General features: G+C 43.0%; 1 protein-coding gene across 9 annotated transcripts in view; it reads left to right on the top strand.

Annotated features, from left to right (window-relative positions):
* CBFA2T2 (CBFA2/RUNX1 partner transcriptional co-repressor 2) overlaps positions 1–12,350 on the top strand; it is a 176,316-nt gene extending 163,966 nt beyond the window's left edge. For 5 of the 9 annotated variants that reach the window (XM_004462507.3, XM_058286913.2, XM_071211639.1 and 2 more), the window contains exons 10-11: positions 1,880–2,070; positions 6,844–12,350. In XM_004462507.3, coding sequence (XP_004462564.1) covers positions 1,880–2,070; positions 6,844–7,143 — 491 coding nt within the window. In that variant the 3' untranslated portion in view covers positions 7,144–12,350. Of the gene's footprint in view, positions 1–1,879; positions 2,071–3,736; positions 4,157–6,843 lie in introns of those variants that run through there. The other 4 variants (XM_004462508.3, XM_071211640.1, XM_004462510.4 and 1 more) reach the window with 3 other exon arrangements.
* The last annotated feature ends 1,249 nt before the right edge of the window (positions 12,351–13,599 follow it).

Below are 13,599 nucleotides of genomic sequence, written 5' to 3' on the forward strand. Positions count from 1 at the left end.
GGCTAGATGAAACAATAGAAAATTCTAAGGCAGCCTAGAACACTATTTAGACCTCCTTTGAGCCTAGGTTATGTACAAAAGCCAAACAGTAAAGGAATTCCCTGAGTCTGAAGAGGGGCTGGAGTGGTCCTCTGCTGGATTCATTTGTTTGTCACAGCAGGATAGATGGACATACCAACCTAGGCTAGGAAGGAAAAGAGACTTTATTTGCCGACAAGAGACCTGAGATATACAATCTCAAATCAGCTTCCTCCTTAGGAGCTTTTCTTATAGCTTTTATACCAGTTGAAACAAAGTTAATTATCAGGGTGGCATTCCTAAGGAGGGTCTAAAAAAATTTATTAATCTTAAAATATGCATGGTACCTGGGGTTGGGTAATCTTTTGGTGATAAGGATAGGGGGTGGTACGGATGTGGAGGTACAGATAATTACTGATTCCAGGAAAGATGAGGAAGTGCATAGTTACACATTTTTGGTGGAACTAAATCTGGTTGGCTCTGTGTGCCACCTGTCAGATGAGGAAGAGTTACATTGAATTTTATCTAACATAAAGTTCAGTACAGTGCCTTATTTAAGCTATACTGGGTTTTTCTAGTACTGCAAGTCTTCTGGGTTGTCCAGTCTTGTGGACTCAGGTGGAAGGTCATTCACATCAGGACTTAGAACTGATGCTGAAATGTACAGAGTGGTTTTTTTTGGAGTTCTGTTCTGTGAAATCCAAGCAAAGTGGTGGTGTTGGGAGGAAGCGTGGTCAGGAAGCACGTGGGGTGATGTTGATTAGACAGAGCTTTGGAAACCCAGGGCTCCTACGGTCTGCCTAAATCTCTATCTCTAGTCCACATTTCTCTACTGAGTTTCTTCTCATATCTGACTGCCTCCTGGTCATTTCTACCCAGATGCCTCAGAGTCATCTCAGCCTCTTACTTGCCTTCACACTGACTTCTTGCTTATTGTCCATTTCATTTAATAATAGCATTACTGTTCTTCTTTACCCTACATCCAAACCCTTAGATACTACAACCTCATTCTACCTCATCCCCTCCTTTGTCCTACTTGCTACTCGCTACTACCTAAATTCAGGCCTTCTTCTATTAGCTGAATTATTGGCCCAGCCTCTTAGTTGGTATCTCTGTCGTTAGTCTTTACTCCTTTCAAGGAGTTCTTTAAGAGGTTCCCATTTTCTTAATTTTTTTTTTTAATGAAAATAAAGGGCCACAGTCCTTGATGGTGGCATGTAAGACTTAACAAAAATTCATTTCCACTTAACATCTCAACCAGAATGTATTTTCTTTATTCTCTTTTGTGCCTTGTATAGCTGACCACTTTTCCCCTTGAACTCTTATCTCTTCCACTGATACATCATGGCACCTAAGCCACTTTTATACTCCTTATTTTTAAACTCACAAGCAGTTATGAGACAGTGGACTATGTCTTAGACACCAGTTTATCCCTAGCCCATGGCAGTGTCCACCTCCATCTACATACCCAACAAGTGATTTCATCAATGGACAAGTGAATGTAAGAATAAAAATGATTGCATTTATCATATATTCATTTCTTTGTATTTGTAGAAAAAAGTAATCTGGTTCTCAGCTCTGTCCCTTAAAAATGACAGACATGGCTCAAGCAGTTGAGCACCTGCTTCCCACATGGGCGGTGTCCTGGGTTTGGTTTCCTGCATATCCTAAAAACAAGCAAATAAATGAGAAAACCAACTCAGGGAAGCCAATGTGGCTCAGTGGTTGAGCACTGGCTTCCCACATACGAAGTCCTGGTTACAATCCCCAGTCTACCAGTAGTACCTCAAAAAAAAATGTGGGGTTGGATCAGAAGGAAAGCATTTCTCGGCCAGTTGATTATATTCTTACTTTCTTCTAGAAGAAGCTGTGAATAAGGTGAAAATTCAAGCTATGTCGGAAGTACAGAAGGCCGTCGCTGAGGCAGAGCAAAAAGCTTTTGAAGTGATTGCAACAGAGAGAGCTCGAATGGAGCAAACCATAGCAGACGTCAAAAGGCAGGCTGCAGAGGATGCCTTCCTTGTCATAAATGAGCAAGAAGAGTCAACAGAGGTCAGAGTACTGCTAAACCCTTGGGGCTGGGCTGGAATAGCTAGAATTAACCAAGCCCACTAATTTCCTTTCAGGTTCTGGGCAGTAAGACACAAAGAGTAGAGTCTTGAGCTAGACGATGGTAATTTTTATCCAGTACCAGAATAGTTTAGTTCCTCACTCTGGGACTCTCTCACATACCAAGATAGTAAATTATTACATTCTTGCTCATTATATTGGTGTAAATTTTGAAAATGCACCCCAAAGAAGACAAAGTTTAAGTATTTGCATGATAATGATGACCATCATTGACTGAGTAGGCTTACTGTATACTGGATGCTATGTTAATTATCCCCTTGTCCTTTTGATCTTCGCAATAGCTATTTGAGGTGTAGGTACTGTTATATCTCTAATTTACAAATGAGAAAACTGTAGCTCAGAAAATGTAACTGACATAATTCCACAGTCTTGAATCCAGGGTACAGAAGTAAAGAATTTCAGCGTCTTGTAGCATCCAATCTATTTACAAATAGGAAAGACTTTTTAAATAAAATTTCATTAAAGTATATCATTCATACATGAACATACATAAATAATAAGTGTATAGTAAAAGTTGTAAAGTTACAAAACAAATAAGCATATCATTTTACAGGACTCTTATACATCACCCCACCACCAACACCTTGCATTGTTGTGAAACATTTTTTACAAACTAGGGAGGAGCATTGTCAGAATATTACTACTAACTATACCCATATCTTACATTTGGTGTGTTTTTCCCCCAACCCACCCGATTAATAATATATATTTGTTTTAGTTCATGAGAGAACGTTCTAGGAGAGATTTTTTTATGGACTGAAATCACAGGTCAGGCACACTTGCCCAGCTGCCCAAAACTTGACCATAGCTTAGTGATGCTTCTATAAAGTATACTTGTGTACCATGGTGAGTATAAAAATAGAAGAACCGAAAAGAAAAAACACATAACAAAACCATTATGACAGTCCCAACAGTACTTTGAATCCAGTGAAGTTTTTTTAACTTTCATTTTAGTCATTTTTCATCTTCATAAACTAAGTCCTGAAGCAAGCCTGTATCTATAAGTAGGCAGATCCCATCAATCAGTTCAGAGATCCAGCTGCCTTTGGGACATTCACTTGAAGTTAAAGAACTATTGATTTTTTTATTTTCTCAAACCACAATGACCCATTTCAAAAAAACTGTTGCCAGACATGCCAGTGTGAAGATGACAATGCTTAAATACTATGTCACCCCACAAGATGTGGTAAAATTCCTGAGTATAGCATTCCAGTGAAGACACCGAATTATAAGAAAATGGTTCCTTTAGCCATTCCTTTTCCCTTCTCTTTTACTTTTTCCTTAGAATTGTGGGGTGTTTTGTTTTGTTTTTTAGGAGGTACAGGGGATTGAACCCAGGACCCTCCTACATGGGAAGCAGGTGCTCAACTACTGAGCTACTACCCGCACCCCCTAGAATTGTTTTTGAGCAGCCATATATCTATTTCCGTACTCTGCGTCTATAGCAATCCATATCAGTATTCATATTTGACCATATTTATCTACTTTTATATCTATGTTTATCTTTAGCTCTGTCTACCTCCAATGAAGCAGTATAGTGTTTTGAATCTAGAATGAATGGGTTTAATTCCCAACTCTCCATTTATAGGTATGTGTTTTGACAAGCTGTCATTTTAAACATTATACAAAGTGGCCTACAGGTAAGGAGACCTTTAGCACCCATCTCAACAAACTTCTATTATGGGGTAGGATGGAAAAATCTAGGCTTTGGGTAAATTTACACTGGACCAAAAGGGTTGATTTCCCTCCAATTTATCAAAAAAAAAAAAAAAAAAGACATCTAGCAGGTATCCCTGGAGTTTCTAATTCCTCTTGTGAGAGGCAGTTTGGTATGGGGGAGGAGCTCAGGATAGACTGTTTTAGGGACCCTGAGTCCTAGTCCCAGATTCCTGACACACTGGCATTGCCCTCTTAAGGAGCCAGTTTCCTTCTCTGTACAATAGATGAGGCAGCCCCTGTCCTGCTGGTCTCATAGATATTATGCAGATAAAATTAGATCATGGTTGCAGGCCTGCTCTTAAACTGTAGTCTTCTGTGCATATGGGAAGGGTTCTGTCATGTCCTTAATCACTGTGTGTGCTCCTGCTCACACAGAATAGCCACCTCCTTTGAGGCCAGACCCAAGCATCTCCCCTGTCATGCCTGGTGTTATAGGGAGGAAGTAAGAGGTCCCTTTATTCTCACCACTACAGAAGTTCTGTTCCCAGCCTGGATTTCCTACCAAACATAATGGGCTGCCAGTTGCTTATAAAACAGGGAGTCATTCCTCTTTTGAGCTAGTTTTGCAGGGCAGTCTGGGATGGCTTCTAGGATTTTTGTTTGTTTTATTTTACTACTACTTGTTTTGTTTTAAATTAGAGAAGTTTTAAGTTTATAGGAAAATTATGCAAGAAGTCCAGAGTTAGAATATACCTGCCCCCTCACACAGTTTTTGCTATTAATATTTTACATTATTGTTAACCTTTATAACAATTGGTGAAACAGTATTATTGTAATTATGCTATTAAGTCTAGTCCATAGATTATATAAGAGTTCACTTTTTGTGTTATACAGTCCTGTGTTTTGTTTTGTTTTAATTTTTATTCTGGTAATCCCAGAATTTTGACAGGCCTCTGGTAACCCTGATACAAGTGGTCCCAGGTCACAGTAGGAGTAACACTGGCATAAACTGATGGCCATGATTGACAAATGAAACTCTGGAATCACATTGACCAGGAACTGAGAGGGGTTATTCCATTCCCCTATGAACTACGAGGACTGTTCATCCATGTCTGTTGCTCTGACTTTGAGGAATGCTCATGTGAAAGATAACTAAAACAAGTCTTTTGTCTTATGTCTTGGCAAAAAGCCTCATTGTTAAGTCATGGAAAAGCCAAAGAGAAAGAGCACATAAAATTGCCCTTTTCACCTCTGGCTGCTCTGACACTGACTATACTGTTCTTGCATTTTTATGATCCTGCCTGTGGGAGGCTGTTTATTTTATTACATTTCATAAATGCTGAAATATGGTATTTTAAAAATAATAGCAGCCAAGGTTGCTATTATTTTTAATAGCAACTTGGTACAAGTATTAAGCCAAGTACCAGTGGTTTAATACTCTGACTTGATTCTGAGACATTCTTACAGACTTCCACAGAGGTAGTAGAGGCACTCTTCAATTCTGCTGGCAACAGACCCCTTGCCCCTTGGCCTGCATTTCTACAGCAGCCCCATGTAGGCATTGTGTTCTTCTGCACAAATGATAACATCCTGCCAAAGCATTGGAGTCATTCTATCAGATTCCAGTGTCTAAAACTCTCTGGAATGTAGTTTGCTTAACTCTCTTTAAATGTAGCCTAAGAATTACTTCTGTTCCCTATTTTTGTCCTCTGGTGTTGGTAAGTACCTAAAGTTGTTGCAGTAGAAGAGAATCTGCAATTTCTTTTAAAGCTCTTTGAAACCAAACTTGTACATTGAGTTTGGTGATGGCATCGGGAGCTCTGGGTTCTAGACTTGCAAAGCCACTTAATTATTTGATAACCTTAGGCAAGTCCCTGTTCCTCTGACCCTCAGCTTTCCCATCTGTACAATGCCAGAAAAGTTTAAGGGATGGTGAGAAAACTCCCCAGCCTAGCCCATAGAGGCCCTGGGTTCTGAAGCATTGTAGGTGGACTCGTATACACACACAAAAAGTAGTCTTATGGTCCCCAGTTCATCTATAATGGAAAATGGGTACACAGGACAAAGGAGGAAACCTCCCACAATCTTATTCACCTGTCCTGATTTGCTGGCAGTTGGCTTTTTAAAAAGATTAGTTATTGCCCTAGGTGCCATTAAAAATCTATTAAGGGAAACGGACTTGGCCCAGTGGTTAGGGCGTCCGTCTACCACATGGGAGGTCCGCGGTTCAAACCCCGGGCCTCCTTGCTCCGTGTGGAGCTGGCCCATGCGCAGTGCTGATGCACGCAAGGAGTGCCGCGCCATGCAGGGGTGACCCCGCGTAGGGGAGCTCCATGCGCAAGGAGTGCACCCCATAAGGAGAGCCGCCCAGCGCGAAAGAAAGTGCAGCCTGCCCAGGAATGGCACCACCCACACTTCCCTTGCCGCTGATGACAACAGAAGCGGACAAAGAAACAAGACGCAGCAAATAGACACAGAGAACAGACAACGGAGGAGGGGGGAATTAAATAAATAAATAAATCTTTTTTAAAAAATCTATTAAAATGTTGGGTATTGTCAGTAAATACAATAAAGATTTTTCCTTTGGGAGGAGCAAGAGAGAAAACAGTTCTCTGAACACATCTCTGAGTGTGTGATCTTAGAACAGAGAGCTATAGGGGAACCCTTGGACAGAGTTTAGGCTTAAAACATGAGTAAAAAATGAGCCCATGCCTTAACCAAGAATTGGGGACTACTGCATATGCTATGCTGATGCTGTGCAAGGTATTTTCACGAACATCGCTTTATCTCACTGTCCCCGGCATTCCATGAGTAGGTATTTTTCCTGTTTTCCAGATGGAAACTCCAAAAGTGGGTGTATTTCCTATGATTAAACAGGTAGTCATCAGTAGAGCAGGATCAACCACAGGATTGTGTAGCTCCAAAACTCATGCTCTCCCCATACAACCATGCTGTTTTACAGTGAGGTGGCTAGTGATGACAAGCCTGCCCCCACAAGACCCAAGCAACCCACTAACTGATTCCCATGTCTTGCAGAACTGCTGGAACTGTGGCCGCAAAGCCAGCGAGACATGCAGTGGCTGCAATATTGCACGATACTGCGGTTCTTTCTGCCAGCACAAGGACTGGGAGCGGCACCACCGGCTCTGTGGCCAGAACCTGCATGGCCAGAGTCCACACAGCCAGACCCGGCCACTGCTTCCTGGTGGGAGGGGCTCCTTAGCCAGGTCTGCTGACTGCAGTGTGCCAAGCCCAGCCCTGGAAAAGACCTCAGCAACCACCTCACGCTCCTCAACACCTGCCTCTGTGACAGCCATCGACACCAACGGGCTCTGAGCCCCAGACTTCACTCCTTCCTGATAACTGCTGAGCACAACAGAATACTTAAGCATGGGGGGTTAGCTGTTTGAACCAGCTCCAGTAGCTGTTGGGTCTTCAGCAAGAAATGAAACAGAGGCAGGAAGAGGATAAGCCCAGTTAATAGAGCTCCACAGTCCACACCCTCCCCAGTTCTCATCAGCCTTCCATATCCTTGATGGTACGGTCATGCCATTCTCTCCTAGCTAAAGCTGGCATAGCTGGCCCCTTTTCAGTATACACCACCAGCTCCCCTCCTCTCCTCCTCAAGGCAGCAGACTGTGTAATGGCAAGCTAAGCTGGAGGCAGCTTGCCCCATGTACTGTCTCCATCATCCACTGTCCTCACATGGCAGAGGCCTGGAGGCTGACAACAGGCTCTGAAGCAGGCCCCCTCTGAGAAGCAATGACCCCTCTATCACTGAACAGCTCCTTAAGCCTCATTTCCATGCTCAGCAGATGACACTGACTCATACCCTGGGGATTTGGACAGGTATGAAGCAGCACTCAGGACTCCCTCCAAGACCCTGCTGTCCAGAACTTGAGACTCGGAAACAACGGGAAAGAAGTCACTATTTCAGTGAAAGCACCAGTAATAATATAAATAAATAAATAAAACTTCCCCCAAGCATCACAGATCATTTTGGACAGTATATTTCAACCTGGCTGGCTACTTTAGTTGGGGACTCATTTTTTTCCCCTCTCATTTGATTTCCCCCCCATTGAGGCATTTTATTTGCATGTATGTATTACATCCCTACAAAAAGAATCCCAGGATTTTCCCTCCTGTGTCTTTTCATCTTTTCATCTTGCTTCCTCACGGTGATCCATGATGCCAGCTGACGTTATCAATACAATGAAATAAAATTGATGGGATGGGAGCAGATAATTCTGCCATTTTTCTAGATCTTTGAGTTGTACATCAAAGCTGGGACTGGGACTAATCACCCCACACTGGTGAACCACAACAATTTCCCAGCTCTGTGATGATCATTGATTTCAAATACACCAATGTAACTATGTTTCATCATCACAGTTAGAGACCAGATGATGACTATGAAGCACAGCCATTAATAAGAACCTAGTTTTTTTAAAAAAATACTAGTATTGGGGCATTGGCCCCTCTTGGCATTGTTGATGCTCTTGAGAACATTAGCCAGGACATTCATGCACACCATTAAGGTGGTACGGAAAGATGGTCAAAAGAGGACAGGCCCATTTCATTTGATTTTGCTGATGCAGAAAATAGTTTCCAGCGCATGGATTGGTCTGAGAGAGAATGAGACTCAATTGTGAACAGTCTTTTCTCTCTGAGCATGTTGGCCAAACTAGTTTCATCAGATTATTGAATGGATCATCTATTGGAAATGCAGAACTTTTTGTCAGTGCTTGGCTGTTTGCACAGTCATCTTGTTTTGTCCTTTTATCTCTCAGACTTCACATGTGCCAATCACTGTGTGGGTCTTTTCCTTGTGGTCTCTGGAGCCTGTTAAGCTACAGTTGTCCTACAGGATGTGATATGGTATGTTGGGAGGAGTTCCCAACCCATCAAGGCCTGGTCACATCTGAGCAACCACCTTGGACCTGAAAGAATTCTTTAAACCTTATAGTTTCATGTCATTATACATACTCCCCATCAGTTGAACAACCACCCACAGTTATTGTCAGGCATAAAACCTCAGTTTCCCTTTTACTGTGTTACTTGTTTGATAACGTTCCCTTTTTGAGCTGAGAAACAGTTTGGAAAAGTGTGGGAACCATTTTGGGAAAGTCTGTCCAACTTCCTGTCTTCAGGAAGATTTCCAGCTGCTTAACTAGTTCTCCTCATTCCTAAATATGGCATTGCCTACATCCCTTTTAAAATGTCAGGAACCTTCACATTCTTTTTTTGCTGGTTCAGATTTTGTTGGGAGCCCAGGGATGCTGACCCTCCCACTTTCCACCTGTGTCTCCAATACCCTCTTGCCCCAAGGATTCATTTGAGATGAGTTAGTTGGCCCTACTCTGGTAGCCTTTGAAAACCCGGGTCTATACTACCACCTTCTGTGCATTGACCAGAGTGAAATAAGTTTTTCTATCTCATAAAGGAAAAAGGTCCGGCATAGGTAGCATTGTTTTTAGATAGAAGTGTATCTTTAAGGATTTAAGGGAGTGAAGGTGACTCAAGCCATTGGTTGCCTCAAGGTCCTGGGTTCGGTTCCCTGTACCTCCTAAAAAAATTGAGCACACAGTGAACAGACACGGGGCAGACAGAAATAAATCTTAAAAAGAAAGAATTCAAGATCCCATAGCTCAGCTAAATCAACTGAATCCTATACCTAATTTACTTCAGTCAGTGATTTTCAATCTTACAAAAAGAGTTGTCAGAGGGCACCTTTAAAACACCTACTTTCCATTGTATAAAATAAGGTATACCCAGAAAAAGGATAACAGGTACAGAATAATGTTGCTTTACTATGGAACCATAAATCCAATTTCCCAATCTGGTACACTTAACCTCTCCCCACTCCCATCTGCCTCCTTGTACTGCAGCAATCAGTGGTCCTGACTTCAACAGAGAGAAATCCCATATCCCAAATAAGAGTTGTCTACATTCTCTTGAGACAGGATGATCTTGAGAGTCAGAGCCTGTAAATCAGTTATTGTAAGAGGATATCTTGTATACACTGAATCTGTCCTCAGCCTGCTGCTATGTTGGATGAATGTCTAGGCAGGTTTTTATAATTTTCAGTATCAGGGTGGCTGAGATTTTTAATGGTTGGAGTAAAGACCCAAAACTAACAAAATTATATTCATCAAAGCTCAATGTCACTTTCTGCAGTTAAGGTTTAGTGGGCAGGTCCTGACCAACTCATGGGCTGTGGTTCCAGTGGCAATTTTAACTTTCAGACCTAGTAGTGCTATTGTAATCTGCTTTGTTTGTGTGCTCCCAAAGGCCAATCAATATGAAATCCTGGGCTGTGTTCCACACTGTAGCTCAGTTCTCAAGCCTACTGTGTTAATCCTGGTCAGTTTCATACATGGGTTGCTAGAACATCTATCCAGAACGTTCTACTTAGATTTAATGAATCCCTTTCTCCAGTTCCCTCCTTTCTGAAAATTTTCCCCAACCCTCTGGTTGGTTGGAAGAGAAAATGGAGGAACAGGAATGAGTCCATTTTCCCCATTTGGTTTCAGGTCTCTGCTGACAGCATCCCAGCTATCAGGTTGGGGATGGAAGTTTAAGCTATCCTATTCATCTACAGTTGATTTTAAAGAAAAAAATATTTTAATGTTAATATTTTCAGGCTCTTCAGAGGATGAGGTTTTGACGGTTTATTTGGGAGGACAAAAGAAGGGCTCAGGTTGGTGGTACTGAAGTTGTTAGATCAGTTACAGGTTCTTCAATATTATAAATCAAATGCAACATGTTCTAGCCCATGGGTCAAAGCATGTCTGGAGGATCAGGCCAATTCTCAGCATCACCCACGGAAGGACAGAGACAAATGAGGGCCAATTTTGGCCCTCAAACGGTTGCAGGAATCAGAGACCAAAGTTATAAAAAATGGAAGGCATCTTTGAACATTCTGCAGGATACTTGAGGGCAGGTCATGCCTTCAGTAGTTCTTTGGGTTCCCATTTGTCTGCACCATACCTTACTCCATCCAATGGGGAAACATGAGTCTCGGGAAGAAGTTGCTTCATAGTAGGCATCCCACCTTGTGAGATGTGAGCACTCTGTAGGAAGATCTCGGCAGCTCCAGGAGTGGAGCTCTAGCAGATCTGTTCAGGCATGGTCCTGCAACCCTGAGATCACAGATTGAGTGGATCTTTTCTAGGGTTGTGACTGAGTCAAATGTCTCCCATCCCTAGTCCAGTGGATCTAAGTCTGGAAATGACACATTTGCCCACCATGGATTCTTATCTGGCATTGGTGCTGCCCTCTACAGTGTGGACGTCCTTTGCCATCTGGGTCAGTTGGTCTACCAGGAGCTCCTCCCATCTTGGTGTCAACTGAACATCTTAAGCTTCCAGACAGGAAATCTTCACTTTTTACAGCTCCTTTAACACAGCTGAATTGGTCCTCAGCCCTGCCCCCTGCAAAGGACGTAAACATTGTCGGGGGGGCTCCAGAAGATAGCTAAATAGGTTTTAGGGCTCAGCAACACAGAACTGTTGCGTGATGGTGAGTTCTCCAGAATGGAAGCATAAACAATGACCCACGTGGCCATTAGTCCTGGAAACTGTATGGATTCAAGTAATTTTAAATAGAATACAACTTGGAGGCTTTCTTCAGAACTGGGCTAGAAAGAAGGTTTCCAGCCTCCCAGGTCCAAGCTAAGTTTTCTTAAATTTGTTTTCGGCTCTTTACAAAGAACTGGGTAGTTGCTTGTTTGAACCAAATGTAAGAAAAGGCAGAGGAACCTGAACTGTTCCAGCATGGGCCAGGTGACCAACTGTCAGAGGGGAGTCCTATCCAGGTTGGGATAGGGTGCTGGGTGAGCTGCTGAATAGGGCCCTTCCAGCTCTTGAGTGTCTAGTTCTTGTGAAACCAAAATGTTGACTACCTGCCTCTGCCCAGTGCTTTGACATGCTCATTTCCAAAGATGCAGGTGACCTTTTCCACCAGGAGAACATTGGGAGACCTGAGGTATGGGCCTTGTGTCTTCCTCCACAGCCCTAGAAATGGAGCTCCCCCTGCAGATCCCATCTGGTCAGGCCTACAACTGTCCAGTCTACACTCTCATTATTGTTTATACCAAATAGGGCAAGTGTGGCCGGCGTCTATCAGGGACAACCCTGTCCCTGCTTTGGGGTCATCAGAAAACAGCAGCAATAAGCATTAGGTGAGTGGTTGAAAGGACTGTTTGGCTGAAAGGCCTTCTGTCCATTTTCTCGGCTTTCCATGTCCCTGATGAGGCTATAAAGGCTCCATCCATAGAAGAAAGCCAATAATGTAAATAAACAGAAAGCTAAGCCTCCAAGTGTGATTTTTTTAAAGGGGGATGTGAAAGATGAATGTGAAAACACCCACAGGATGTGTTACCGTCTAGTTTTTCTGTGCTTTGTCATTTTACTCTGATATGAACTTTTGTTACTTAATTCTGTGTATAACTTATTTAATGTACTGTATAAATGAACCAAAACTGTTAAATATGTATTTAGTTTGTTCTACCTAAAGTAGTCAATAAAAAAGGCTATATTCCTTTTCTGGCTCAAGCTGGTATTGGACGGGGAGGGGACATCATGAGGTGTCTTGCCAGTGGGTTTCTATGTTTCATGCCCCCTAATCTTTCCAGGGACCTCCAACCTGTTCTTGTTATGACCTAAAGAGCATCTAGGGGAATGAAAACAGGTGGTGCTGTTCAGGAAATGATTACAGACGTTGGAGGCGGCAGCAGCTACCTTGTTTGGAGGGGGATGAGGGGGTTGTGTATCTGGGCCCAGTGGCAGGGAGCACAGGTCCTATAAGCTAACTGCTTGTGCATGACTCTGCCTGCCCATCTGTGGTCTGCCAAGGCCCAGCAAGCCTGTGATCTCTTGTTTCTGGCTTTTCTTTGCCTTTATGTGGTCTTTCAGAAAGTTTTAAATTAGGGTAGTAGGCTTGTGGGCATTTTTTCTAATAAATTATTTTCTTGCAAAATTGCCACATGCCTGGGCTTGTAAAGATTCACTTATATCGTTTTTACACTGATGCCAAATCCAAAGTATTTTCACAGTCACATTCACACTACATACTTAATGCTTGCATTATTGAATTGAGGGCGGGTTCTTCACCTCCCATTGGGCATTTGGATTGTTTCCAAGTTTTCCCTGTTGTAGGACATACTGGTCATTTTCCTTCAGTTTACTTTCTTAGGATGAATTTTCCAAAATGGGATTGAATGGCTCTTTTCTAGAGCCACTGAATATTTTTCGGATCCTTGAAGCATGTGTTCAAAATGCTTTCCTTGGAAGCCCAACAGCTTGCAGTGCCTGAAGCAGCCCCTGGGCTAGTAGCATTTCCCATGGCCCTCAGGTGGTCTAGCCAGCTGTGACAAGACGGAGGCTGGTGCAGACACACCTGTGCACTCCTGTGTAAGGAGTCTCCGTCCAGTGTTGGTGAGCTGATGGCTCACTTACCCAGACCCTGGGCCAACCCTCGCTTTTGCCACCTGAACACCAATCTCTGGCCTTTGGCCTGTGCCCCAGACCTGCCTCTCTTAACTAGCCTTGGTTGAAAGGTACACTAGCCCCACCACCGTCACAGACTCCAAGAATGCACAGGGAGTGGTTGGTTAATAGATTTGGGGGTAGGGAGAAGGGCCACACTGTGCCCTTGGCCCCAGAAAGCAAGGCAGGGGCTTAGCTGTATGACTTTTCATGCAGATGGTATCTTTCCAACTGCCAGCCTATCTCAGCCACTCCCATTTCTGCAACCCACCACTAGAACAATGCACAGGATCTCAGCCTGGGG

Source organism: Dasypus novemcinctus, chromosome 24 (genome assembly GCF_030445035.2).
Source record: "Dasypus novemcinctus isolate mDasNov1 chromosome 24, mDasNov1.1.hap2, whole genome shotgun sequence".
NCBI classification, from domain to species: domain Eukaryota; kingdom Metazoa; phylum Chordata; class Mammalia; order Cingulata; family Dasypodidae; genus Dasypus; species Dasypus novemcinctus.